General features: G+C 39.1%; 3 protein-coding genes across 5 annotated transcripts in view; 2 read left to right on the forward strand and 1 right to left on the reverse strand.

The window, feature by feature from the left end:
- LOC138045363 (uncharacterized) overlaps positions 1–2,974 on the forward strand; it is a 235,795-nt gene extending 232,821 nt beyond the window's left edge. Inside the window, exon 7 of the mRNA XM_068891829.1 lies at positions 1–2,974. This exon is cut by the window's left edge and continues 763 nt beyond it. Within this exon, the coding sequence (XP_068747930.1) occupies positions 1–2,896 (2,896 nt within the window). The 3' untranslated portion in view covers positions 2,897–2,974.
- A 3,007-nt stretch (positions 2,975–5,981) lies between these two features.
- Positions 5,982–14,063, forward strand: LOC138045429 (ribulose-phosphate 3-epimerase-like). The gene is made up of 6 exons (XM_068891940.1): positions 5,982–6,115; positions 6,227–6,303; positions 7,937–7,968; positions 10,753–10,995; positions 11,490–11,576; positions 12,579–14,063. The coding sequence occupies exons 1-6, from the start codon at positions 5,982–5,984 to the stop codon at positions 12,702–12,704; spliced, it is 699 nt and encodes a 232-aa protein (XP_068748041.1). The 3' UTR covers positions 12,705–14,063.
- The window catches only part of LOC138045385 (extended synaptotagmin-2-like), a 34,246-nt gene continuing 20,154 nt past the window's right edge, over positions 13,409–27,500 (reverse strand). For all 3 annotated transcript variants that reach the window (XM_068891888.1, XM_068891881.1, XM_068891872.1), the window contains exons 12-24: positions 26,950–26,998; positions 24,954–25,043; positions 24,169–24,249; positions 23,316–23,390; positions 22,212–22,298; positions 21,116–21,265; positions 19,593–19,717; positions 18,258–18,305; positions 18,013–18,093; positions 17,699–17,833; positions 16,229–16,334; positions 15,319–15,368; positions 13,409–14,062 (exon numbers count right to left, since the gene is read on the reverse strand). In XM_068891888.1, the coding sequence (XP_068747989.1) occupies positions 14,026–14,062; positions 15,319–15,368; positions 16,229–16,334; positions 17,699–17,833; positions 18,013–18,093; positions 18,258–18,305; positions 19,593–19,717; positions 21,116–21,265; positions 22,212–22,298; positions 23,316–23,390; positions 24,169–24,249; positions 24,954–25,043; positions 26,950–26,998 (1,114 nt within the window). In that variant the 3' untranslated portion in view covers positions 13,409–14,025. The remainder of the gene's footprint in view (positions 14,063–15,318; positions 15,369–16,228; positions 16,335–17,698; positions 17,834–18,012; positions 18,094–18,257; positions 18,306–19,592; positions 19,718–21,115; positions 21,266–22,211; positions 22,299–23,315; positions 23,391–24,168; positions 24,250–24,953; positions 25,044–26,949; positions 26,999–27,500) is intronic.

Below are 27,500 nucleotides of genomic sequence, written 5' to 3' on the forward strand. Positions count from 1 at the left end.
TTTTGGGAAAGTGAAGCTATGTGTCGTTGATTTGGGTCCAAGGCTTGTGCATCTTGGCCTAACACAGCTGTTTTCCCCATCGACGCCGAAGTACCGGATGCCTACCGCCCAAGCCGACCTTTACCGTGATCTTAGTGAGAAAGAGTACCTTTTCTTAAGAGAACATCTTGAGATCCTTTTTGATGGATGTGAAGAGTTACCAGTTTTCGATCAGTCCTCAGATGAAGAGCAGCAACTTAAACATTTTCTGGAAGAAAACAGAAAATTATTTATCTCGGGCAATAAGATTTCATTTGCAAGTCTCTACGACAATCACGATGCCAGGAGACAAATTGAGGGGGACATCCGGACCCACGTTCAACGCCTCTTGGACAAATCTCTAACTCGGTCCATGATTGTGGAAATCAAGCATTCTCCTGGAACAGGGGGCACAACCATCGCTCGTCGCGTTATGTGGGATCTCCACAAGAATTACCCTTGTGCCTTCATAGAAATAAGCCCACAACTCTACTTTGATGAAGATAACACTTACGTTACCAAACTGGCGGATCGCATCGCAGCACTTGAGGAGATGTGTCATACGTCCCCCGTTGTACTTCTCGATGGAAAGCAATCAAAAGCGATAGAAAGTCTGTCAAACAAACTAGTGAGGATCCTCGGAAAGAAAGGAAGACGAGCCCTTTTGCTGCGTTGTCAACACGGGTCAAAAAGCTCGTCAAGAGAAACAGAAGATCCATTGCACGTTCACAAGGTCTTCTACGTAGACGTCAAGCTGGAAGATTCAGTTGCCGATCTTAATGAATTTCAAGCAAAGTACATGGAATTCATAGAAAAATCATTGGGACAGACACGTGTCTCAGGCGCCTGCCGTGTATTCCACTTTCCACTGTTGGCAATGATGCTGACTTTCCGGCCTAAGCTTAAGAAAATAATCGATGATACATGGAATGAAATGAAGAGTATTCAGCAACAAATAGCTGTTGTGGTGGCTTTCCTTCAGTTATATGCTAACCAAGAAACTCCAGCACTCCTTCTCCATGATGCGTTTAAAAAGTATATCCTTTCCGAGGAAAAGACATCCGTCACCTACGAAGAAATAAAGCAGCTGTTTACCGAGCATTTATTGAATCTTATGGTTCCTTCAAAGCGTTTCCCTCGTCGAGGAAGGGTGTATCAGTCGGAGGAGTTGCCTTTCCAGAAGTACACCATGCAGCATCGATTAGTTGCTGAGATGCTTCTAAAGAAAGCCCGCGATGATGGCTATGATCTGTTCAGAGTGGTAAACCAGTTCCTTCAGTTTCCAATTTTCCAACGAGAAGAGTTCATGCCACTCTTTGATGAGCTCTTCGTTTATAACAAGGATGGTCAGAAGAAGAGAAAGTTCTCATTCCTTATAGAGGAGCTTAAAGCTGTAGACCCCTCTCGTGCTGCAGACGTATTTTGTGAGGTGGCCGAGAAGACTAATGATTCACTAATAATTTCAAATGCGGCAAGATTTTATGCCAAGATGGAGCCTCCATCATTTCCAAAAGCCATGGAGCTAATTCATAAATCGTTTAAGGCCAGCAATGCAAAACAGAGATCCAAAAATCTTTGCCACACAAAAGGGGTTGTCCTTTGTATTGAGCTGAAGCGCAAGGTTAAGACCAACGAAGTGCATAATTTGGAAGAGCTGGAGGATCTGGCCTCCAAAGTGCTCGACGCGTACAAGGAGGCCCGCACCTTTCCTCCGACGTATCCCCATCCCCTTATTGGTGAAGTAGAGGTATGGCTGGTATGTCTCGATTGGATAATGGAAAACATGTGCGGCCGTGATTCAGAGAGAACGCTAAAATTCTTGGTGAACCAGTGTCCTGAGTTTTTCCGCTCCTGTGTCAGTCATTCCTTTTGTCTTCTGGATATAGTGGATGAAATTGTTCAAAGTGTGCCAAGTTTATCAGATCCACAAGAAACGCAACAAAGATGCAACCACGCGAGATTTTCTTTGATAAAGACCTTTCGAACAGGACAGCCTTCCACCGGGCGTGGACGTGATGCTGGAGACCTAGTTCAAGCTTGCAAGGCGCTTTGTAGTTCCAAGAACTTTCCAAGGTCGTCAGCGCTCGAACTTAAAAGACTTCAGGTCCTTTTTATGCTCAACTCTGGTGATCCAATTGACTCCTTGAAACCGGAACATCTTCTATTCTTGCAGACGCTCTTGGGAGATCTTGTGTTCAAAGAAAATGAACACCGTCTAGCTTATCATTTGATGAAGGTGTGTGTGCTAGTGACCGGACCACATTGCTACAGTCTCGAGCAAGGTCTTGCGGTAACTGAAAAATGGTTAGAGGTTTCTCATTACGATTGTTTGCCCTACTTTTATCAAATGGCTATTTGCTTTCTCAAAATCTTGGACGGTGACATGTTAGAGTTCATTCCGAAATACTGGAAGGCTTTGAAGGCGTGCAAGGAGAAGGCACAGAATCATTGTCGCAGTACACACTCTTCTCTATTTGTGGGCAAAGATGGCGTTGGAATGTCTCGCTTGATTACTCGTAACACCTTATTCCGTGGAGAAACCGATTACGCCACTGCTGTTCCGTCCGAGACGGTGCCAAGGTTCTGGAGGTATGAGATCAGAAAAAAGTTGCTCGAGTGTAAGGGAAGAATCCGTGTGGGGCCATCCTCAGATCGTGGCAAAACCTACGCGTACATCGAGCTGATTCAAGGAAAACTGGAGCTTTATGTAGCAAAGAGTGCCGGCATTGGCAAAGTGGATAGAGATTTCACTCAAGGACAGCTGGCCTACTTTGTGACCAGCTTCAACCTCCAGGGCCCCGTGGCTAATGGAATAACCTTTGAAGCCCAGGAGCCATTGTCATCTCACTCGGCAGGAGCTGATGTTGCAAGAAGCTAAAATTGCTTTGAAATGCGTTTATCTATCAACTTATTCAAAGATATGTTTACGGGCTTACGATCAACGCTTTGACGCAAATGACGCTGCTTGGCCTGATTCGATGTCTGTTAAAAATCGTCACTATGATGTCCATTACTAAGAGAATTTCTAATTCAGTGATTTGCGATAGCAAATACATGAACATTTGTCTTATATTCTCTTGTGGAACACGGGGATATAGTGTTCGCTTGTCAGTTTCCTGTTTAATTAGTTCTCGACCAAACTAAGTTATCGAGAAACGTAATTCCCAACTGAGATATAGATTTTTGATAACGAAAGCAACAAATCAGTTATGTTAGAAACAAAGATTGAAAGTGTAGTTTTTTAAGCATCGTACAGTAGATATTTGCAATGGTCCATTGTCTTTCGAGACAGACGGAGACGACTGCGACGTAGCAGTAAATATTTGCCGCGTAAGGACAAAATCATGATTTTACAGTAAGGTCACGGTACCGAGAAGACTTCATTTGTGATTAAGTTCCATTTTTGTAAGATTATGGAATTTTAAGAGGACAAATCATAGTGAGTGTGTTTGACTCTATCTTAATTGACTTGATCAGCGGATCAGTTTCCATGATTTTCCGAATTTTTTTATTAACTGCATCTTGAGTCGAACTAGGTCAATCCGAGTATCTGCAGTCTATAGGTTCAATCTGAACTGAGATTCGAGAACAAGTAGAGGGAACATGGAAAGGGGTGGGAGACGTCTGTTTATCGACAGTTATTTTTTCCCTTTTGTCTCATTCTTGATCAAGATCTAGTATTAATTTATCAATGCGTATAACGTGGTCACAGGTAAACTAAACTTAGATGGAGGCTGCCAAAAAAACTTTTAAGCTTATCGTAGCTAAAAACACACAAACAGCGGTGATAAACATTAGATATAAACGCATCATTTGAAATTATCTTTTACTTGATGTTTCGTATGCTTTTGCATACATCTTCAGAAGTGACGGTTAATACAAAATTGGAGTTTAAATATACAGGATCACTAACTTATTAACTATTAACTATTAAGTAACAATAGAGGTGGCAAAAACTAATGAAGACATAGCTTTTCGCTGCTGACATATTTAGTTAGGTCGGCTTTAAATCTTTGATCGCCCTTTCGCTAAAATTTCAAAATATGATCCCATTTTAAACCGTGACCAGTTTGTCACCGCTGTTTGTGTGTTATTTCTGATAAAACTGAGATGGCCAAAGAAAAAGAGTATTTATCGTAGCTTTTTTGATTGTAGCAAACCGTGTTTAGGCAATGAGTGTACGAGTTTAGCGTTAATATTACTGCTGTGCCATAGTTAATGTCAGGATCGTTGCGCGGGAAAGTAGTTCTGTTTTGGTTGCCAAGAATATCAGCCTGGAACGGAAGAGGTGAGAGAAGCACAAGGAAAGGGAAGGAGAGAAGCAAAAGCTCAGAGAAGACTGCCGCGGAGAGTCGACAAAACCCCTTTATGGACTGTGGGTAGAGCTACGGAATAACTGACGTAAAGACAGTAAACAGTGATAGAAGTGAAGTCAAAACAGGAAAACCAACCACGAATAAAGAAGTGATGGCGTTAAACCTACTTATAGACCACTAGCAGTCTGGGTGTTATGTGGTGTTTACCCATGCGGAAACGCAAGGAACGCGGTGAACTGTGAATAATATACAATACAGAAAAGAAAAATTAGGTTTTATCAACGGAGTTGATAATGTAAATTGACCATTCGCTCCGACAAAGGGCTAACGCTCGAAACGTTAGTTTTTAGAATCCCTGTATGGTGGTCAATTTACATTATCAACTCCGTTGATAAAACCAAATTTTTGGGTACTACTTCGGACGCAGCACTACGGTTTCTTTAGAAACTACCCCCGTTAATACAGAAAAGAGTCTTGAAGAGTTAATTCAGGGCAAAAAAGGGTAGCAAACCAAGCATTCTGATTGGTCAATGATCAAAGAAACGCACAGATAGACAATCAAATGCCAACCCTGGAAAATACATGATACGAGGCCCCGGAGATAAAGGTATTATTAATAAGTAATCACATTAATTTTCTCGAACAGTTTGGAATACTGAATAATTTCTTCATTCTTTGACAGAGGGGCCGCGGTATGTATGGGTTATTGACCAAGCGTGAGGTCAAGATGACTGGATATTGGCCAAGTTCTTTTTTTGCGTGTTTATGGACCGAGACGAAGACGAGGTCCATAAACACGCAAAAAAAGAACTTGGTCATCTTGACCGAACAAGCTTGGTCAATAAAGGATTTATTATATGACTTAAAACACTCCTAAAAAATGACTTCTGATCTTGCGGGACCAAGCGAGAAATCCCGAGCGAGCAAGATAAGATGAGAATCACATTCCACACTGAACCAAACCTTGTGGGGGTAACAATTCTTTCTTCCCAATGCATTCTCTGTTAATTTTTTACTAAATCCACCAAAATGTGATGTCCATCTTGCCCGCTCGGGTAGCCAATCACAGCGCGCGATTTGGTTCATCTTGCCCGCTCACGGAGCTAGTCATATAATAAATAAATTAGATTTCAGCCCGAGTGAAAGAGTTGACAGAGGCAATGACCATACGCAGTGTTGCGATTTGGGAGCTGACATTTCTTCAGAACGTCGCTAACGCTCGAAATCTCAACCCAGTGGTCAATATTTCTGCAAACTGTGGGTCCAAACCACTCCTGGTCCAACGTCAGTAGTCGCCTCATGTTTAAAGTAATGAAGGGGTAGTTTCTAAAGAAACTGTGGTGCTGCGTCGGTGGGGAAGTAGTATGCAAAAATTTGGTTTTATCAACGGAGTTGATAATGTAAATTGGCCACCGTACAGAGATTCTAAAAGCTGACGTTTCGAGCGTTAGCCCTTCGTCAGAGCGAATCCGATTCGCTCTGACGAAGGGCTAACGCTCGAAACGTCAGCTTTTAGAATCTCTGTACGGTGGCCAATTTACATTATCAACTCCGTTGATAAAACCAAATTTTTGCATCATGTTTAAAGTACTCTGGCCAGCGGTGTCCAGCACTTACCCTTAGCTCCCTCATGTAAGTAGGTTAATAATGGCTTCCAATAGTTGTTGTAAGTGCATGATCGGTCCTTCGATTTTAAACGCGGATCTCTCCTGCCTGGCTAATGAATGCAACAAATTGCTGGAATGCGGTGCAGATTATCTGCATCTCGATGTAATGGACGGGTCAGTAACTTAAAAGATCAACATTACTTGCATTTTTTGCTGTATCACGATTGTGTTCATTCAAGCTGATGAGAAATTGCTGATGAGTCTGTTTTCGGTGGTCTTTTGCAGGCATTTTGTACCAAATTTGACTTTTGGTGCTCCACTTGTTAAGTGCTTGAGGAAAAAGGTACCCGATGCTTTTTTCGGTGCGTAAAAAAAATACCCCAAATGCTCATTTGCTAGCTGACGATTTGCACTTACATATATACATTACATATTATGATTCATTAGACTGATGAAATACTAGGATTTTCCTTCTTACGAAAAAATTATATTTTAATTCACCGCGCCCAGTGAACACATCAGTTATCTTTCAACTCTGATGATATGTGTATCGTCATGGTAACTAACACGATTAGCCAACAAAACGGGGGCGTCCCCTTCATTGTAAAATACTCTTGTGCTGTGATATTATTAATTCTTCTCTACTTATTAACATTTTTGTTGGACAACTTGCATGTTTAAGAGGTTGGCGACCACTTTTTCGCCATTTCTGAAATAAATAAAACAAGGCCGCTTTGGGATACAAATTAATTTATATATTCTCGTGCTGATAGCACCTATCAAATTCCTATCCCAGAGCAGCTATGTAATATCCTCTGTATATGTAAAATACAGTCAACTCTCTCTAAGACTGACACCATCAGGATCGGCCTCAGCTGTCCGTCTTGGAGAGGTGTCCGGCTTATAGAGAGTCGACGTAACATGACCCCAGATAGATAATAATGCTGAACCTGTGCACAGTGAATACGCATCAGTTTAAAGTTTGTTTTAAGTTATTTACTTGAACGGAACCTACCTGTTTTTGATTACAATACAATTAGGTTGTCACCTCCAAGTTATTTTTTGAATGGCACAATGACTGATTTAATTTAAAACTTGTACTGTGTATGTATTCCGGCGACAAGATAAGAGCTGTCAATTAAATGTCTGGTCATGTTGAAGAATTTTTCTTACCTAAATCATAATTTGCGGTCACATTCAGCACCTCACAAGTGTCTGTTGATGATTTCAAAGTGTCTGTTGCCCCTCTTATGGAGGTGTCCGTCTTATAGAGAGTTTGGCTATGGTAAAATGACTAAGAAACGGCGGGAACCAGCACCAGGTGTCCGTCTTACAGAGGTGTCCATTAAGAGAGAGTTGACTGTATATACATTTTAAGCATTTAGATATTAGATACCTTTTTCTAGCAGTAGAAGACTTTTCCATGTTTGCATAACCTGATTTAAGCACGAGGAGGATTTGGAAAATTTGAGTTATGCAAAGCCAAGTCGCAGTCAAGCTGGCTTTGCATAACTTTACTTTGCATTGCACTCATATCACTTCATTGTACCCAAAGTTGGATGGAATTGGCTGATAATAGAATACATACAGGGCCACTTAGTTTCATATCATTTCAAGGAAGAAGGAATGTGGCTGTTGTCACATGCTTCGCTTCATCAAATAAAATAAACATAATTTTATTTTTATTATTACTATTATTTTTGACAAGATAAAGGCTTTCTTTAAGAATGTATTTAAGCTAATGATTCATTAGGATTGATGGCTTCTGCCATTTCCTCTCAAATTACAATGTTACAATAATTAATAATTAACTTTAACTTACTACTTATCACTAAATTACATTCCTTTTAGTTTGTTAACTGTTTCAAAATGGCAAAATTGACATCTAGCAGTAAGGCAAGCTGTGTCATGTTCTTTTGCAAAGCAGTAGTCTATTCGAAAGAGAAAAGCTCTAATAATCTGAGATAATACGAGAGTGGTTTTCTTGCTCTTCAGATATGCACATGATGGTGGCAAATCCAGAGAAGGTACTTAAATTAAATATTTGTGAGCTTTTGATAATGTCCTTGAGATACCAGTAGTTCATTGTGGAATAAAATGATGCATGGGTTTTTAAAAAAATGTAAATGCTCTGTTTATAGTGGATGTGCACTTAGCTATCAAGCTAGTCACAGACACCCCACTTTTAATGATCTAAAAGAACCAATTCAAACTTAACAGAAACATGATTACGGTAAGAACCCCAACTGGCAGAAGGCAACCAGTTGGCTATTTACAAAGCATGGTAGAGTTGAATCTAGGAAAACCAGAAACAAATCCAAACAACAGGTTAGAATGGGATTTGAACATGGGGTTAAAAAGTATGCAAACCGAATGCCCTAACCGCTGGACCACGCTGCTTCCCGTGACTTTTATTTAAATCAATGCCTGTTTCTTTCTTCTCTTACTTGTTTTTTGTTAAACCATTCATTCCTCAGGCACCCCAGGATTTCCCCAGTTGATGAGTAAAATCATGTGATGTTAGACAGTAAAATCTTCTGGCGTTAGACAGAGTAAAATCTGTAAAGTCCCACTCGTAGGAGTCAGTGAGTTCATTAATGAACTTTAAGAAGAAATCTTGGCTTCAGAAAGGTTTAGAAATAAGTTTAAAAAACAAAAAACAAGTTGTGCATCTGAAGTGTCATACATGTATAATTGTCGTAACTTAATGCCAATTTCAGGAATGAATAGCTTCACATCGATAGCTTACTGACTAATTACCCTTGCATAAAGCAGGTGACAATACAGCTCAGTAGCATTCACAAGGATCATGCACACTGTCAAAAACTGTGCCAAATTAAAAAAAACCTTGCTGTCATGTTGCAGTATGCAGCTTGTCCAATGGAAAAAAATACCAGTGACTGTCTGTCCCTTCTGTATGCTTTAGGAAGTGAGGCTGGTGTAGTGGTTATCATCCCAATCTCCCACCTCTCCAATCACATGTGGGCAGAGTTTCAAAAGATTTCCAACCCAATTCAGGGTTATTCTCTGAGTACTCCAGTTTTTCTTCCTTGTCAAAATCCAGTCCAAGCTACTGTAGTTACATGTATGTAACTGTTCCTGCTATGTCTTGCTGTGGTTTTGTGCTCTTGGATCAATCAATCAATCTGAATGGAGGTGTGCGTTCAAATCCCACTTCTGACACCATGTTATAATGTAGCGCAGTTGTACACAAAAGGGTAATTAAAGTGTTTTATTCTGATTCAACCGAATCTAATATTGTATTACATGTAATGTTGTGGTCAAAACAGTGACAAGCAAGCAAGGCATCATGGTGTCGTTCGTCCATGTGCTTCAACTGTTGGTCATTAAGTCATTCGATTGAAAGACAGTTTTGTTGCTCGCGCACTCATTGGTATATTTTTATTGTCTATAAGTGGACAGACACATAAATTTATAATTTATGCGAGGATGATGCAATATTGCTTGCGTCAGATTGAAGTTTCTCGCATTTTTGTCTCACGTTCTTCTTGTGTTTTGACTTCATTTTGACCCCTCTGCCTTTTTGTTATTGTAAAAAACAAATTGATGTCAGTTTTTCATGCGTCTGTCCTGTTATTGACAATGAATTTCGTCATAACATTGTCAAAGTAGTCTGCAGATCCACTCGGCTACTTTGACAATGTTATGACGAAATTCATGATCACTAACAGGACAGACACATGAAAAACTGACATCAATTTGTAAATTGTATGTTTTTTGGTGCAAATTATTTCATTGCACTTTCCCCTTTATGAATCAGTCCCACTGGAAGTAGATCTAGAGTGATCTGTATGGCCATTTTGTTTTTACTCTTTTTTTTTCTTCCTTTTATCTCTTTATCTCTTCCTTTTCTTCTCTTTTATCTCCGTTGACCCCTGGGAGTGAGATTATACACACTTTAATTTACTCTGTCTAAAGCCAGATGATTTTACTCGTCAACTGTGGGCGTCCTAGGGCATTTGAGGTGTCGGTGGGTTAACTACGGTGGCCTTAACAGCTGACTGATCATGAGGATTATGATCATGACAGTGATTATACTGCTCCTTAAAATTAATTCTCTTCAGCATTTAAGGACGGTACCTAGTATTGTTGTTGCGCATACACTCTGCGCATCTCGAGATACTCAAGTTTCCTATCGTTGATGCATTACATTACATTACATTACATTACATTACATACATGTACTTAATTGACCGCTCCCCATAGAGGCTTTTCAGGGCCAATGAAACACAATGAAACGACGGAACAGAATAACAGCAATAACAACTATTAAGAATCCCAACTGGCCAGAGGCAAACCAGTTGGCTATTTACAAGTGCAGCTGGGAAGTTGAACGAGGGACTACCAGGGTCAAATTCAACGAGTGGTCAGAGCGAGTCTTGAACCCAGGATCTCTGGATTTCAAGGCAAGCATCCTAACCACTGGGCCACACTGCCTCCTGCTTACTGATACAGGGATATTTTTGTGCGGTTTAAAACTATCCAGAGAAAGTGGATCTTAGTAAGTGCTCTTGGTATCCAAAAAGAAAATTGGGGGTAACCATGCATTTTTGAGAGATAATTAAGCTTCAATTTGAGAAAGAACACCATACATTTCTTTGTATTTTAAAGCTTTTTACAAATATTATTCACAAATTATCTTTGGAAAATGGGTGGTTACCCCCGATTTTCTCATTGGATTTCAATAACACTTGTTAAGGTCTACATTTCCCTCAATCATAAACCTGGGCAAAAATACCTTTGAATTAGTAGGCACCGTCCTTAAGATTGCTATTAATTTTGTTTTCCAGTGGGTGGATGACATGGCCAGTGCTGGGGCAAACCAATACACTTTCCACATAGAGGCAACAGACAAGCCACTTGAATTGATTGAGCAGATAAAAAAGGCAGGAATGAAGGTTGGAGTTGGAGTGAAGCCAAACACACCTGTTGAGTCTGTCCTGCCCTTGGTCAACCTAGTTGACATGGTGCTCATCATGACAGTGGAGCCCGGATTTGGTGGACAAAAATTCATGGCAAATATGATGCCAAAGGTAGGAGAAGATGCCAGCAGTTGTAGGGTTGGGAAGAGGACTTTTCACTTGCATTGTACTTCACAACAGTGCAAACTTCTTAGGTCTCCACGTGATAAATTCTTTGTATCACTCTCTAGCAATGTTGCACAAGTTCAAGACTTAGTAAGTTCAAACCCTTTTCCTCGGCGTAAAATTGAGTACACAGATTAAAATTTCAAATTAAGATTGTGTGCTCTAAACAATAATAATAATTGCTTCATAACTTTTTGCTCAAAGCCTTCCTAGGATGACTGCATAAGTGCTAGGAGGAACGAAGAGGTCAGTCTCCTGTGCATGTGACAGGGATGGAAGAAGGCATGTGCTACCCATGGTACAACTTGTATGGACATCACATTTTGGTGGATGTAGTGAAAAATTAACAGAGACTGCATTGGGAAGAAAGAATTGTTACCCCCACGAGGTTTGGTTCAGTGTGGAATGTGATTCTCATCTTAATTTGTTCTTTTACCAAGGTGAAACATCTTAGAACCAATTACAAGGTTTTGGATATAGAAGTGGATGGAGGCATTGGAGAATCGACAATTGAAGCAGCGGCTCAGGTAAGCACATTTAATTATGCAGTTGCTAGACACTGTACCTGAGTCAGTTACATGTACATTGTACATGTAGCTTCTAAAATTAAAGCTTCTCTGTGGCATAGGATCCTCAAGGACCTCAATGAAGGGTGAATGGGGCAGGGCAAATGTGCAAATGCACAGTGATGCAAGATGAAAATTAAAAAGGTCCCTTGGCAGTTATTTTCATCCTGGGTTAAACCATGACATTTGAAGTACAAAGAGAGAGATTGAAAATTTAATTGTGACACAAGGCTCATGGTTTATTGCCCTTTTCCCGACCATTGTATGACTTGACAAGCAACAGGTTATAGGTGGCCTGTCCATGTGCCACATCTGTATCCATATCCAAGTTGAATTTATTCATGGGTGAGACATTTGTGGTCTGAAGTACATAAAGTAAAAAAAAAGGTGAAGTCTCTGTTACGAGCCTAGTAGGAAGGCCCATCAGGTAGGTGCTTATCTTCCATTTCCGTAGCATGAAGGGACTACAGTAGGAGTATTTTCTACTCCCCCCACCCGGATGGGATGCTAGTCCATCGCAGGGCTATCCCCAGCATTTCACTGGTACCCATTTATACACCTGGGTGGAGACAGGTACTGTGAGAGTAAAGTGTCTTGCCCAAAAACAACACATTGTCCCCAGCCAGGACCTGAACTCAGACCACTCCATGCAGAGTCGAGCACTCTAACCATGAGGCCAGTGCACCTCCCATGAAGTACATAAAGTGCAGGTCCTAAAAAGCCTTCAAGGTTTTTACACTGCGCATGCTACGCATATATAGAATGTACTGGTTAGAAAATCCATGAATTGCAGACATTTCTGGTCCACATGCCACTAATGTTTATAATGTCTGGTACATCTGTTTGATCAAAATTGTTTACCATCAACTCCTCACCTACTGTCCAGTCTTTTTCTGTTCTTTACCCCAGGAATTCCATATCAACATTATGCTGTGGTCTTATTATTTCCGTTTTATTTGTCAGGCCGGTGCCAATATGATTGTGTCAGGCAGTGCAGTCATCAAAAGTGATAAACCAAAGGAGGTGATTGACACCCTGAGAGCAGTGACGGAAAAATGGATTAAGATAAACAATGAAGCTTGTAATTAATGCAGGGAAAAGGGGGTTAGTGTCAAATTCTTAATAAGTGAAGTATGATTTCACGGGCTGAGGTAAAACTGGAGGCATGCAGTGCAGGCTTGATCTATTTGTTCTAATATTTCAGATCAAGTTTCCGATGGGAAAAGGAAAATGCGTTCAGGGGTGTCAATGCAAAAAAGCTGGGTTAGCTACTCGATGAACCTGGCAGTGAGTTTGGAAAGCAAGGTTTAAGGGAAAGCTCACTTAATATGACAAGGGGGGAAATGAAGATATTGAGGGGGGGGCTCCGAAAAATTTTAGACACCCGTAGGGGGGGCTCTGAAAAAATTGTTGGGCTAGGAGGGGAGCTCCAAAAATTTGTATACTTCAAAACCAACACATGACATCATCATACAGATCGGATGGTTTTCAACTCGACAATTTAATGACCTGTGCAACTCAGCTATATCAAGTGTAGTCTCAGTAATTACACTCTTTGTTCATCCCAAAAATGCTTTAGAAAATTTGAAAAATTTGAAATGCGCAGGGGAGGAGGAGGAGGGGGGGTCTACCTTCGAGTTTCAATATCTTAATCCCCCCCACCTCCCCCGTGTCATATTAAATGAACTTTCCCTAACAAAACCTTTTTCCCTTCAATGTCTTGGTTGAATTTCAGCCACATACATCCCTGAATGATTATAGTGAGACATCACTGTGACAGTAAATGATAATTATTTAATTTCCACCTTGCTTTATCTTTCCTACTCCTCTTGCAATAAATAACACAATTTTGTATTTGAAAAAAGAAATTTAAATAATCTAAACTTAATGAAATAATATGCCAAGTACTTTCCACAAACCCATCAAGTTTGAAAGAAGGGTTTGTTTTAAATTAATACTGGCAAAGTAAACTACACAATCTTATGCCAAAAACAATTACACACACTTGGGTATTATAATGCAAGAGGTAACGCATACATATGGAACAATAAATCTGTAACATAACTAGTTCACATTAAGTGTCATCCTGTTTTAAGAACAGTTGTTGATATAAAGAATGATAAATTCTGAAGCCTAGTTTAAAATACAGTAATCACATGTAGGGAAAAGAACCTTAATACAATGAATCGCTATTATATCCGCTATTATATCCGCTATTAAATTCCGTGGTCATTTGGCACCTTGTCAAATGAAGAAGTTCCATTGTTTTTCATACAGAAAACGTTTTCCATTCTATGCTTGCAGCATTCTCTTTATTCGTCTATCGCAACATTTCTACTTGAAGACCAACAACCTAGGTATCCCCTGTGTATTTATTTTTTATCTTATTTATCACTAATTGTCTTCTTCTTTAGTCTTCCTCCTTTTGTTCATCTCGTAACATGTACCTGAAAAATTAAATGCAGACTCAAGTTTGTAAACTTTATTGCACAGTTTTTCAACAAAAGGAAACAAGCATATTACAGTTGGTATCCCTGTGGCCAGGCCAAGGAATGTAACCGGGTTACAACACACACCTCACTCACACTACTTAAGTAGAGTATCCAAATAAGAAATCAGGGGCACTTTCCATTTGGAAAACCCAGTAAGGTCAATCAAAGGATTAGGGTAAACCTCACCAAGTGGTCCTAAATTTCCAGAACAGACCTCTTTACAGTTGTATCCTTAGTTACCTGGCCTTTAAATGAAAGTGAGGCTGGTGTTGACCTTGTTATGATATAGACCTCCCTCCTTTTCTTATTTTAAAGTTGTTGTTGTCATGCTATTGAGTAAGACTTTGCATAAGAAAAGCAGTGAGGTTTCTATCAAAACAAGGTCACATCCATGCTCACTTTCATTCAGAGGCCAGGTAACTAAGCACACAACTGTAAAAATGGACTGTCCCAGAAGAAATCCTATCCCACTGTTTCATTCTTCCTTGTGCGCAATTGCTGTTTACATTTTGGGACAATACTCATTGATGTGATTGGTTTCGAGCAGCAAACTGGAAAATGCTGTTCCATTGCCACATGAAAATTATCAACCTTCTCGTTCGAACGGAAAGCACCCCAGGTCATACACGTATAGGTTCAACTCCTGTTTGCATCAGACTACTCAAAAGCTCTCATAAAATATTCAACTCTTTGTAATGCATGCTCCTCCTCTATTGTTGAATAGTAAACATTAATTTACATAACAAAAACTGAGCTTCAATTTCATCTCCAAGCCTGATGTTACTGAGTACCATAAAACCCTTCGTCCCCTCAACATCCAAGAGTACTAATAATTTCTTCCTTAAAGCTTGCAAAATGAGACTTATTCGCGCGGCAGCCATGGACAATAGATTTTGCACCCCAAGCCTCCTCGAGTTGAAATGCTTGGGAACAAGTTTCAGTGGGGCAAAACAAAAGTTTTCAATCCCTCTGGACTCAACATGGCCGCCGCGTGATTAACGCCCATTGAGCCGACACACTGGTGAACCAATATAAATTTTAATGAATGGTTCTCTGCTGGAAAACTGTCTGAAATTTAAAGATGCAACTACACGTAAGAATGATAAATTTGGTCATACACTCCAAGACTGACAATAAAATAAAATACAGTTCTTGTAACCAATGTTAGTCTAGTTGTGTAACAAAGTTAATGAAGAGAAAGTCGATCATACCATTCAGTGATGGGATTGGATAAATCAATTTTACTGAGATCAAGCAGAACCTGAAGGAAAAGAAGAGAAAGCAGTACAATATTTAGAAACCTTTGTCAGAGAATTACATAAGTATTGTGATCCTCCCACAGTCTTGCTTACAGTTGTATGAGAGAGAGACAATACACGTATATACATGTAACATGGATGAAAATTTGAAATTGACATTGCATCATTGAAATGCATTGCTCGTTTAAGCTCTGGCATTGCCACAGATTTAGTTCACATTCGATTAAAATTACTGAAAGATTTTGATATTTTGGCATCTAAATTAATTATCCTGGACATGGATGGAGAACAATGTTTTAAATTATTAGGAACATGTAAAAATAAGAAACAGCATTGAAATGTTCACCTTACCACTAAGAATTGAAATGTTGATCTGGCACAAACTGTTTTTTTTAAGAGTCTTATTCATGTATGTATGTACATTATGTATATTAAAATGGATGGATCAAAATAAAAATAAATAAATAAATAATTGCAAATTATTTGAGATGCAAATACGGCATTATATTGGCAGAGTTGGTAGAAGGCATAATTATTCTCATAGTCTTCCCAAAATGAAAATATACTTTCTCTCTATTCGCTCGTCACATGGCCGCCATATTGTCCCAGGAGACCAAAGAGCTTTGTTTTACCACGCCAAGCCTCGCAGTGGAAACCATGGGGGTGAAGCTTGGCGTGGTGACACAAAGCTTTTTTGGTCTCCCGGAACAACATGGCCGCCGTGTGACAAGCGAATGGCAGGTTTCAGACCAGAAACACACAGCGTTTTCTCGTTCAAGATACAGAATGCGAATCACTGTTACTATAATTATCTGAATACATGTAGTACCCATAGGTTCTCTCAATGCTTCAGCAATCTTACCTGTCCCATTGAGGTTTTGCTCTTGGAAAAGAATGACACATTATTCTTCACAGTGATGTCCAGGGTGCGCTCCTTTAGCTGATCCTCTGGAACAAACCAATCAAACCTGTAAAACAAAAAAAGACAAAATGCACAGTCTTCATCTACTATATTGTAAGGAGACACCCAAAGAAATTTGGTGTCTTATTCCACTCCCAAAATTTTCCCTAATCCATTGACTCCGGCCCCAAGAGTGATTTATATAAATTCTCTCCTCACAAGCTTGATACATTGTTAAGCAGCCCAGTGATGGGAATAAAGAAATTGATCACCAGGGTTTCCTTGTCTCAATATACAGTGTATCCTCAAATTCCCATAACTGACATAAAAAGTACTGTATGGCAGTCAGTAAGGAGAATTGACAGTCAGGTCTTGGGAGCAAATAGTCATTGTGAATAAACAAACAGTAACTTCAGGTGTCTGTTGATGAGGACTTAGTCATTAAGTGGTCAAAATGAAAACTCAGTGGGTAAAGCGTAAAACATCATTCTCACAGGTGCATTACACATCAATAGTTGTATTTCAAATTTGAGAGCTATGATATTGTAGACCCCGCAGATCAGTGGAACACTTTGTCTACGAACAACCTAGAGGAACGACTTGGCTCCCAAGACGTTTTGTTGCCCAGTGAGTTGAGCATCTTGGCGGAGACTCTGACTTTCAGTTGTCCTTTTGCCAATTGCCAGGCAATCAGCACAACACATTTTCACAATGAATGTAAGCCCCATACCAAGATTTATGTTCACAGCCACTAGAGACCTTACACAAGGACAACTACGACGACGACAACGCCAACAAGAATGTTGTCTCAAAATATTATTTCTCGTTATTGTAACAATTTCGTGATAACTCCCAAGCCATTCGGAATGGAAAGTGTTTATCAACATTGTGATATTGTGGGATTAAAATTGGTATGAATGGTGTGGTTGTTTGGGAAGAAAATTAAAAGATTTCCTCAGGTTCTCACATCCTCAAATTTAGTCAATTCACGTCGTTGTCAGGACGAGGACGGCAAAGAAATGTTCCAAAATGCAAAACGCACCTACAGGGTATGCAGAGCCTTTGTTTTTGTTCATTAAGCCAATTTTGTTTTGTGGCGTTTTCTGAGCCACCGTTGTCGTTGTCCTATCGTAAGGTCCCTATTAAAGTACGGCCCACAATGAACCCAACTTTTCTGTGAGATTGGTTATTCATTTAGATGAGTTGTCACACTCCAACAGTATTGGAATTTATCAAGACCCATCAACATGTTGAGTTCACCTCTTTGCCTTTTCGCCACCTGACTTTCATTTCAAACACAGCAAAGACAGGTGATCACCAATGATAAACCATGCCACTCAGCTTGTGAACATTGGGCACGTACAGCTGTACATGTAAGAGAAGGGAACAAAACAATCTTAGCCCAAGGAATAAAATGAAATAACCACTTACGTTTCATCAAATACTGGTTCAAGTGTATTTTTCTTGACATCAGTACGTCTACGGCCACTGCGAGACTTGTCAGGAAGCAGGTAGGCTCGAACATATGGGTCAGACAGACCATCTGAATCACATGCCAGCAATTTCCTGTTTGTAGAACAGAAAAAGTGCAATTGGAAATACTGTATGTTGCACCATTGTAATTTCTTTCCAGAGAACTATAATAATAATTATTTAGACTTGCAGGTACAAAACCTGACTCCCTGGAAAAGCATGGAAACATTCAAATCAGCATCAAATTTTGACGATAATTGAGAAAATTGTACCTTGCTTCATGGACCATGACCTCCAGCTTGCTACCCTGTTTATTGTATCGTGTTGTGAGGCGAATGTCACCAGAAACTGTCCTGTTGGTGGAATCAAAACTACATTGTTCACGAGGCAATATTTCAAAACTGATTTTGATGACTATAGGGTGTTGTTGAGATTCGGCCTTTTATTGGCATCTTTTAAACTGAAAAGACAAAAAAATACCAAAAAGTGACAGTACAGGAGCTTTGATCATTCCTACCTTTGAATCTTTGGTGCCGTTTTTCTTCGTCTCACAGTGTTACCCTCGCTAGGAGCCAAACAAAAGCAGAAAAAAATGCACCGTTTTAGGTGACCTTTATCTGATGCAAGACTGGGAAGGCATGCAGCATGCAGACAGTGGGGAAGAATGAGTTTTAAAAAGGACAGGTTAGTACTATACATGCAGATACCATGTTCTTGGTTATTGTCTATTAGGAGAAAATTGGTGTAGTTAATACATGCAGAAATAATGTTAGTTTACCCCGGTAACTTACAACTGAACAATACTAGGAGGTTATTTTTGAGCATGGTGTTATTTAACCCCACAACTTTGCATCCACCATGCTGAAAGTGCAATTATTAATACAGGGTTCATGCTGCATTTTGTCTATAAATTTCCAGGCGTATTCAAGGAATTTTCAAGAACCAAAAATTGAGTTTTCAAGGAGCGTTTGTTGGAGGATTTCTATGTCATACATCATGTTTCAGTGTTTTCTTTGGTGAAAAATTAAGGCCCATCTTGATATTATTCTTTCCCAATTTTATCCTAAACGTTAAGTGCATGCACAGGCATTTCAATTTTTGCATTTTATCTTTCCCCAATAGTCAAATAGTTGGGCTCATTTTTTGGACTGTCCCTTTAACTTCAACAATTTTCACCCACGCAGTTTCCCACAAAATCCTTTTTTTCAAGGGCTTTTCAAGTGCCCTTGAAGTCCAAAATTTAATTTCAGGGCTTTTCAAGGACTTCAAGGAGCAGCACGAACCCTGTTAATAGTAAAATAGGAAGAAAAATAGCCTAATAGTATGTGCATGCACATGCAGTTATTTAGTTTACGAAACTATAATGAAATAGGTGTTAGGTTTTTGGTGTTCGTAGTACAGCAGTGCAATTTCTTTGATTATTTTACATTTTAACTTTACAAAAAGGATGCAGAAAAATGTAGTGGGAGGGTTGCTGCAACTTGTACTGTTATGACAACATAATCATGATTAAAATGACAATGACAAGGTGGAGGAGAAGGCGGAGAAATCATAACATCAAATAATGATCACTTAAGGTTGTCTCAAAATAAAATAATAAAATAATCCATAAATGTACTGGTACAACTGTCATAGCTTCCTTCTACTGGTAATAAAGTAAAAAGATGTTGTAAAAAGTTAAATTCTGTCAGTTGGAATAGCGCATTGAAAAGAAGTCCTACAGTGAACAACGTTATTGAGGAACTACACTGTACCTTGACATTCTCATCAATGGAATTTGAAATTAAACTGTGACAGAACAACAAGCAGACATGTGTGACATTTGTGATATAAAGCACTGTATATGACTCACCTTTCCTTGCTGCGTGGAATTTCACCCACACTCTCCCCATGAAGCTCATCTTCTGCAATCATGTCGGGTTCATCAGTGTCGCCCTCCTCCTCGTCTGAGGTGTCATCATCTTGCGTAAACAAGGCCTGAAACAAAATCATCATCCTCATTGTCAAGATCATCATCATCATTCCCCCCACCATGCCCTCCATCTCCTCCCCTTCCCCTCCCACCCACCATTTACATAAAACCAGAGTACCACATCATAGCTAACATCACCAGTGAGAATCAATTAATTTGAAGTTGGCAGTTGGTTTGAGTTGAGTAATCAACTGTTGTTATTGTCAAATGATTTTAATTAACCTCAGGGTGAAAGAAGCTCTCTTTAACTTCAATTACTGCTTTAAGGGAAAAAAGTAACCAACATCTCTGAAGGAAGACCTGTGTTGTGGCTGTCAGTACTGATTTGAAACCAAGTAATTTTTGTTACTTGATGTAATGAAAGAATACATGTAATACATGGTATATTTTTTTAAAAAACAGGGTTAAACATGAAGACATGTACTCTCCTTTATTTAGAAACTGATGTTACTTTTTTCTCAATGCGCAAGTGGGCGGAAATCTGCAAATCCTGCAATCTGATTGGCTCTGGGAGCGGGCGGAATTTTTCTATCTTGCCCACCAAACCAGGCAGAATCCTAGTCCTGGTTGTGTGAGCTTGTGTAATGACCTTAAATTTCTGTCTTGTGACAACTAATCAGTTTAGGTACAGATTCCTGAAGTAAAATTAGTGCTTCAAAACAGATTTTTATTCGAGAAGAGGCATGGAAATAGAATTCCAATAAAACTATTTCTCTTTGAAACATTCACTTTTTAAGTCGCTTACTGTATTCACTATCAAGCGTGGTGCAAGTCAACATTTAAAAAAGTGATTTCAAAGAGGAAGAGAGAGAGGGGAAAAATAAATTATTTACCATCTAAGGGTTGGTCTGTATGGTGAAAAACTGTGATCTCGGTCTTGAAAAAGCTCCATTTTCAAGACCTCGGTCACAGTTGTTTGCTATACAGACCTTCCAGATTGCAAATAACACATAATTATTTACTGAACAATAAACAATAAGCATATACATGTACTTTGACATTTAGACGTCACAGTAGCAATGGAGGAGAATCTTTGCTTATTATAAAAATAATGCTTGATACTACACTTGACTCCTGTTGTTGGATTTCTAATGAAATATTATTCAATACAAACCTTATATGATATTATTACATTATATCTTATGTACAAGGCATTTCTTTGTGTAATTCTCGTTTGTGTAACTCTAGTCAATTTCTAAGTGTCTTTTTGTTTACTTTGTCGTGAGAGTCAGTCATAATTAATGTCATAGTGTATCAAGTGGCCCACCTAGAATAGCAATGTTATAACTGTGGGCCACCATGGTCTTGTGTGTATAATCATGATTTGTTTGTTAAAAAAAAGTACACGATAACTCAAGCATTATCCTTTACCACCTCGACTTCAACAAAACTGCATGACTGACCTTCAGTGTTATTTTGCAGGCCAATGTGCTGTTATGTCCTGACTCTTTTAGAGGAAAATGCTGCTCCATTGACATGTCCTCACTTTTTATCAGCTTAGACAGTGGGAATTCCAGCTTGCCAATGTTCTTTTCTTTTTGGCTGTCAAAGATCTGTCAGGGCACAATACGACATAATAACATGATTTAATACTATTCTAATCTTTGGCTTGAAAAGATAAACAAGATGTCATTCATATCATTCAATAATATGTTATGTTAGTCCAGAACACAAAATTTAACAATCGCAAATCCAGTTTGTGGTCATGATTATGGGATGTGAACCCAGAGAATGATAAAACCACATAGCTCTTAACTGTATAACAACTGCATATTTCACTGGATTATTGGTATAGATTTGAGTGGTATCGTGTTTAAGGTTAGGATTCATTGTTTCTGTTGTATATTTAACCTGTTGACACCAACAACTCTGTCTAATGTCACTGATTTTACTCAACAATGGGGGTGACCGTCGCTTCATACATACATACAGTCATGCATACATACTTAAACTTTTCACCCCTAAACCGTCCTAAACCTGCCATACTTAGTATTTTACTGTATTTTACGCTGTCGAATGCCAGACAATTTTACTCATCAATGGAGAAACCCCAGGAGTCAATGGGTTATTAATTGACTACTCTTGACTGGACTTTTTCAGGGCTAACAAAAGACACACTCAACGAAATGACATAACAGAACAACAACAACTGCACGTGTTAAGAATCCCAGCTAGCCAGAGGCAAACTAGTTGGCTATTTACAAGTGCAGCCAAGAAGTTGAACCAGGGATTACCAGGATAAAATTCAAGGAGTGGACAGAAAGGAACTTGAACCTGGGAGCTTGGATCTCAAGGCAAGTGTCCTGACCACTGGGCCACACTGCCTCCTCTCAAAGGGTTTAAGGGTTAAGTGTATTTTTGGGTGTACTGTTTCCTGAACCAATCCAGAGACATTGTAACAGCTACATTCAGACCCCAGAGAATTAATTGTCTAATGACTGGTATAACAAAAAAAAGACCACAAGTTTGGATGAGTTCGGGATGATGTGTACACTTTACCTCGATATCCACTTCTTGGTATTTCGGATCGTGGACCAAGAAACGGAATGGTTCCTCCCACACAGGGCTGACAGAATCCTGAATGGTCTACAACAAAAAACCATGATATATTTAAAAGGACAATAGTGCAACTTTTAGAGAGCATATTGTCTATGGTACTTGTAACCAAAGCACAGCAATGGTGCAAATAATTATTATGCTGCCCTATGCATATGACCACAAATAAACAAACTACCCACTTTTAGTCATGTCGTTAGCATCAGCATCATGATTTGGAAGATGGAAGCTTGTTCTTTGACCACAAAAAGTGGAAAACCTTAGATCAGAAAACATATTCCCCTGACCCAAACTTTGGGATGGTATCTTTAAGGATCTGATTGGTGAAAATCTTCTCAACCAATCAGACACAGAAAAGAAAATACATACAGCCCTTATCACTTCTTGACATTTTCCTCCCTGAATAGAGTACCGAAGTGTGACGTCACAAAAAAATTAATTTGTGAAATTATGGGATTTGGCGCCATTTTCAAATAGAGCGTCCTTAGAAAAGGGTCCTTGCCAAAAATCACCTCTTAATTGTCATTCCCAGCCAAAATACAGTATAAAGGATGTGAAAGTTTGATATACTGCCCCATATAAATCTCTAATTTTGAGCTGGTTCCAAACTGAAGGAACCAGAACAAATTTTGAAGGGTTTGTATGGGATGCTATCAAACCTTGATCCCTTATATCTCCACCAGGAATTGCAATTCAGAGCTAATTTTGGGTATGAGGGCATCATGTACACTGTAGAGTATGACATCATATCCCATAATTTCAAAAATATACATTTTTGTGACGTCATCACTTCAGTACTCTATGGAAGTTTTAGATAGGGCAGTTGCCTTTTTTTCTGTGTGTATTGGTACAAATAATATTAAGATTCCTATAACTATGCAAGTTCACTCTGTGAATAACTGCCCACCACAAAATGCCCCTACCCTAAAAAGTCTGAAGCATTTAAGTACCCTTTAAGTATCCTTGAATTAGCCCCTAACTAAAAGAACCAATTGCAAAATGAGGCAGAGGTGTGCCAACAATACAACGCTGCTGCATGATGTTTACCTTGCTCTTGAAGGTGACATTCCCCACCGTAAGTTTGCAGAATGCACTGGTTGTGCCACGGGCCGCGTTGGTAACCTTGAAATAATTTTTTTTGAAAACATAATGTAAATTATCCACAATATTGCACATTGCACAAATCAAATGAACAGAAGTAACTCTGTTAGCTGGTGCTCTTACTTTTAGGGCTAGAGAAAATTACCACTTTAATCCTCATTGACTTTAGACTTATGTTTCAACTTTCCTTCAATCTATTTTACCATACTTTTAGCATTCAATACCCATTAACTTCTGCATTGCAAAGTAAAGTTGGGTGACTGGTTGGGCTTCCACTCTTGGAGGCCAATTCCTAGAGGGAAACCACTTGACTGTGTGGCTGTTAGCCCACCAGACACTAGCACTCCTTGAGAACTCACTCAACACAACACAAAATGCTATAGAATGCATTCAACAGATGAAGCAATCAATGTTTTTGCTGAGGTTATTCTTGAGAATGGAGCACAAATCAGGGGAAAATGTCCAAGGAATGTTTTTTAAGTTCACCTCTATGCCATTTCTGAAATAAATTTCAGTCAATTTTAAAAAAGGAAAAAGATGCCCTAACATCTGACATGGGACAAAATAATTATATCCTCAGCCCTCCAATTGAGGATGTAATTAACTTGAGTAATCATTGATTATGAAGTGAGTTCGTTAGGAGACTTTTGGAGGTTCATGGAGGAATCACTGGACAGGCTGAGATGCCATGAAGACAATGCACTTAATATGGGTTATTGTATAAAAAGAATAAAGGTAAGCAAACTAATTAAGTGACATCATTTGCAAGTGACCTTGAACTTAGCACAGCTCTACTTACTGGAAGATTCTTAGCAGAGTCAAGTTTGACAAACAAAGCAGCTGTTGCCAAAGTTTCCTCTCCTAAAACCGCTTTTTCAGGCTGTGGAAAAAAAAATCAACAAAATAGTATATTATTGTAAGCTACAGGTACTCCACACTACAGACTTGATTGGGTGATTCTCGCTTCAAATGTCATTGACTAATGGCATTTTTTCAAATTTTTTTAAACCCAACTAGTTCTACACACTTATTTCTGTTCACATGCTCCAGGCTTTAAGAAACACTTTCCCCAGGTAACATTATGTTACCGTTCCAGTTTCAACACCCAACCACATTATTTTGCAATAAATAATATTGATTACATAATATTTATACACTGTTACAGCTCTCAAAATGTTATTAAATAGCAAATGATAAAAATGGCATTCTTCATGCAAGTATTTTCTTTCTTTCATCAAATTGCATTTCAGGGAAAAACAAAGCTGAATGCCAGAAAAAATGTTTCAAAGCTGTCTGACTCAAAATCATACCATAAACCAAAAATCCCTGTAGGTTTCATGGACACTTGAGAAATAATCAACAACCAACCTCTGCCATGAATGCAAGAAACACTGGGGTAAAAACAGGCCAAAAAACCTTTAAGTTCGCTTTGCTTTTACAATCAAGATCCCTTAATTTGTTGCTGAAGGTTGGATCAATAACTAAAAGTTAAGGCCCTGCAGTCTCACAAAATAACTAAATCAAAAAAATAAATCACTTTGGAACGTTGCATTATGAAGTCTTTGGTAGGTGCCTGGTACTTACCTGGGTTAAATCTTCCGGATTGGAAGTCAGCGAGAACCAAGTGCACCTAAGATTGATTTGGCCACTTTCAACATTCTCAAGTGGAAGCCACTGCAAAAGGGACAAACATTGTTGAAGACAAACATTTAGTTATCATTGGTGAGTCAGGGATACTTGCAAAAAATCTATAAAAGTGGTCTCAATGGGAGCCGAACACACAGCCACTAACTATTAAAGGTACAGTGTGTACATAACATAAATTATTATTGTATGACCTTCCCATGGTTGGTGAATACGGTTTACTGAATATGCAGGAAAGCAGAGCTTAACAAGTGTTATTAAAATCCAAAAAGAAAATTGGAGGTAACCATGCATTTTTCGAAGATAATTAATCAACAATATTTGTAAAAAGCTTTAAAATACAAAGCAATGTATGGCGTTCTTTTCCAAATCAAAGCTTATTATTATAATTAATTCTTTTTGGATAACAAGAGCACTTGCAAAGTTCTGCTTTATCTGCATATAGTTTGGAACCGCACAAAAATATCCCTGTTTTAATAAGCTCCACCCATAGGAAATCAGAGTATCTCGAAATATGCAGACCGTATGCGCAATAACAATAGTAGGCACCGTCCTTAACTAATTTGCACATGTGCTTTGATATTTGATATGCGAGTTGTTTTCATAAAGACAACAAGAATTTTTAGTTATTTTGTATTTCAAGTGGTCCCTCTTGCAAATGACTTATTCTAGAGGAAAGTAGAGTTTATTTGGGAAGCCAACAATATTTCTTTAGGTTTATCTACTGCACATTAACCCTTTCACTCCCAAGAGTGACACTTATAGATTTTACTCTGTCTAACGCCAGACGATTTTACTCGTCAATGGGGAACCCCACAGGAGTGAAAGGGTTAACAACAGCTAGATTCACTCAAAAACTATGTCCCCATTGACCCTTTCACTCCCAAGAATGACATTTATAGATTTTACTCTGTCTAACGCCAGACGATTTTACTCGTCAATGGGGAACCCCACAGGAGTGAAAGGGTTAACAACAGCTAGATTCACTCAAAAACTATGTCCCCATTGACCCTTTCACTCCCAAGAGTGACATTTATAGATTTTACTGTCTAACGCCAGACGATTTTACTCGTCGATGGGGAACCCCACAGGAGTGAAAGGGTTAACAACAGCTAGATTCACTCAAAAACTATGTCCCCATTGACCCTTTCACTCCCAAGAGTGACATTTATAGATTTTACTCTGTCTAACGCCAGAAGATTTTACTTGTCAATGGGGAACCCCACAGGAGTGAAAGGGTTAACAACAGCTAGATTCACTCAAAAACTATGTCCCCATTGACCCTTTCACTCCCAAGAGTGACATTTATAGATTTTATTCTGTCTAACGCCAGACAATTTTACTTGTCAATGGAGAACCCCACAGGAGTGAAAGGGTTAAGGTGATTTTTTTTTCGTTCTTGACCAAATTTAATTTATGCAACAATTATTTACAAACAAGAAGCTATTTAAAAAATAAGTAGTAATCCTAAGTTGCAGGTCAGGGGATGACGAGAAACATGCCACAGTTGAGATCGACTCCCTGGTCCTGGCCTGATTCTGTACAGATCTTCCACTGTAGGAGTTACCAGGACCTATTGGATTCCTAAGCTTTTTTTTATTTTTGGCTCAGCCTAGCCAGCATTACTGCCCTGGGAAAATCCAGTTTCTGCACCTTCAATACCACCCAACTCAGTGCCCTCTGTCCGTGTAACACATACCACAAGCAACCCAGTTTACTCTCATGGGGCGTCTAGTTTACTCTATCTTGTGCTCTATCTTGTTGGGTGTGGGGTGTGCTTGTTGAAACAAACATGTGGGAACCTAACATAACAAAGGCTTGAAGATTAATTAGGTGAAATCAGAAAATGTGTGTCATGGACCAAATTTAGGAGCCTGCCTGACCTGTACTTAAGAGGCATTCTTTGTTGACTATCTTTTTTAGAATCATAACTTACCAGATCAACATTGCCTTGCTGCACAATGGTGCTAATATCAGCTTCAACCCTGAGAAGATCAAGAACAAAACCATGTGTGTCATTTATTTATTATAAACGCCTGGTTGAATCCATTTTCTGGAGTTTCCTTGGCAAAGGTGACATCAAAAGCACACTCATCCAAAAAGTAAGAAATTCCTGAAGAAAGCATGGTAAGAGAATGTCATTTCACTTGAAGAACCCCTCTTTAAAGGGGCTTCCCTGTCTTTTGTTAGAGTTCTTCTATAGTTTTGAACAGTTATTTTGATATTTTAGTTAATTCTATGACCATTCGATCAGTGCTGAAATTGCCTAAAATTGTGTGACCTAGCTCCTTTAAACTGACAATTCTCAAATTAGGATTTGCTTTCTTGCTGACAGCTCGTTACGCCTCGTGTAACCCAATGACCTGCAAATTACAAAGTATGGCTGGTATGAATTGGAATTTATGAAAAGAGCCATGGTCACAGTCCACAGAGGTCAACATTCCTAATCCTGTCATGCAGGGACTTCATTAAGAATTGAAGTATCCG

The sequence above is a fragment of the Montipora capricornis genome, chromosome 1 (assembly GCF_036669925.1).
Source record: "Montipora capricornis isolate CH-2021 chromosome 1, ASM3666992v2, whole genome shotgun sequence".
Taxonomy (NCBI): domain Eukaryota; kingdom Metazoa; phylum Cnidaria; class Anthozoa; order Scleractinia; family Acroporidae; genus Montipora; species Montipora capricornis.

Coding starts and splice junctions, on each gene's coding strand:
- LOC138045429 (XM_068891940.1), top strand. CDS start 5,982: ATGGCTTCCAATAGTTGTTGTAAGTGCATGATCGGTCCTTCGATTTTA. Junction 6,116..6,226: donor CATCTCGATGTAATGGACGG/GTCAGTAACTTA, acceptor GGTCTTTTGCAG/GCATTTTGTACCAAATTTGA. Junction 11,577..12,578: donor CAATTGAAGCAGCGGCTCAG/GTAAGCACATTT, acceptor TTTATTTGTCAG/GCCGGTGCCAATATGATTGT.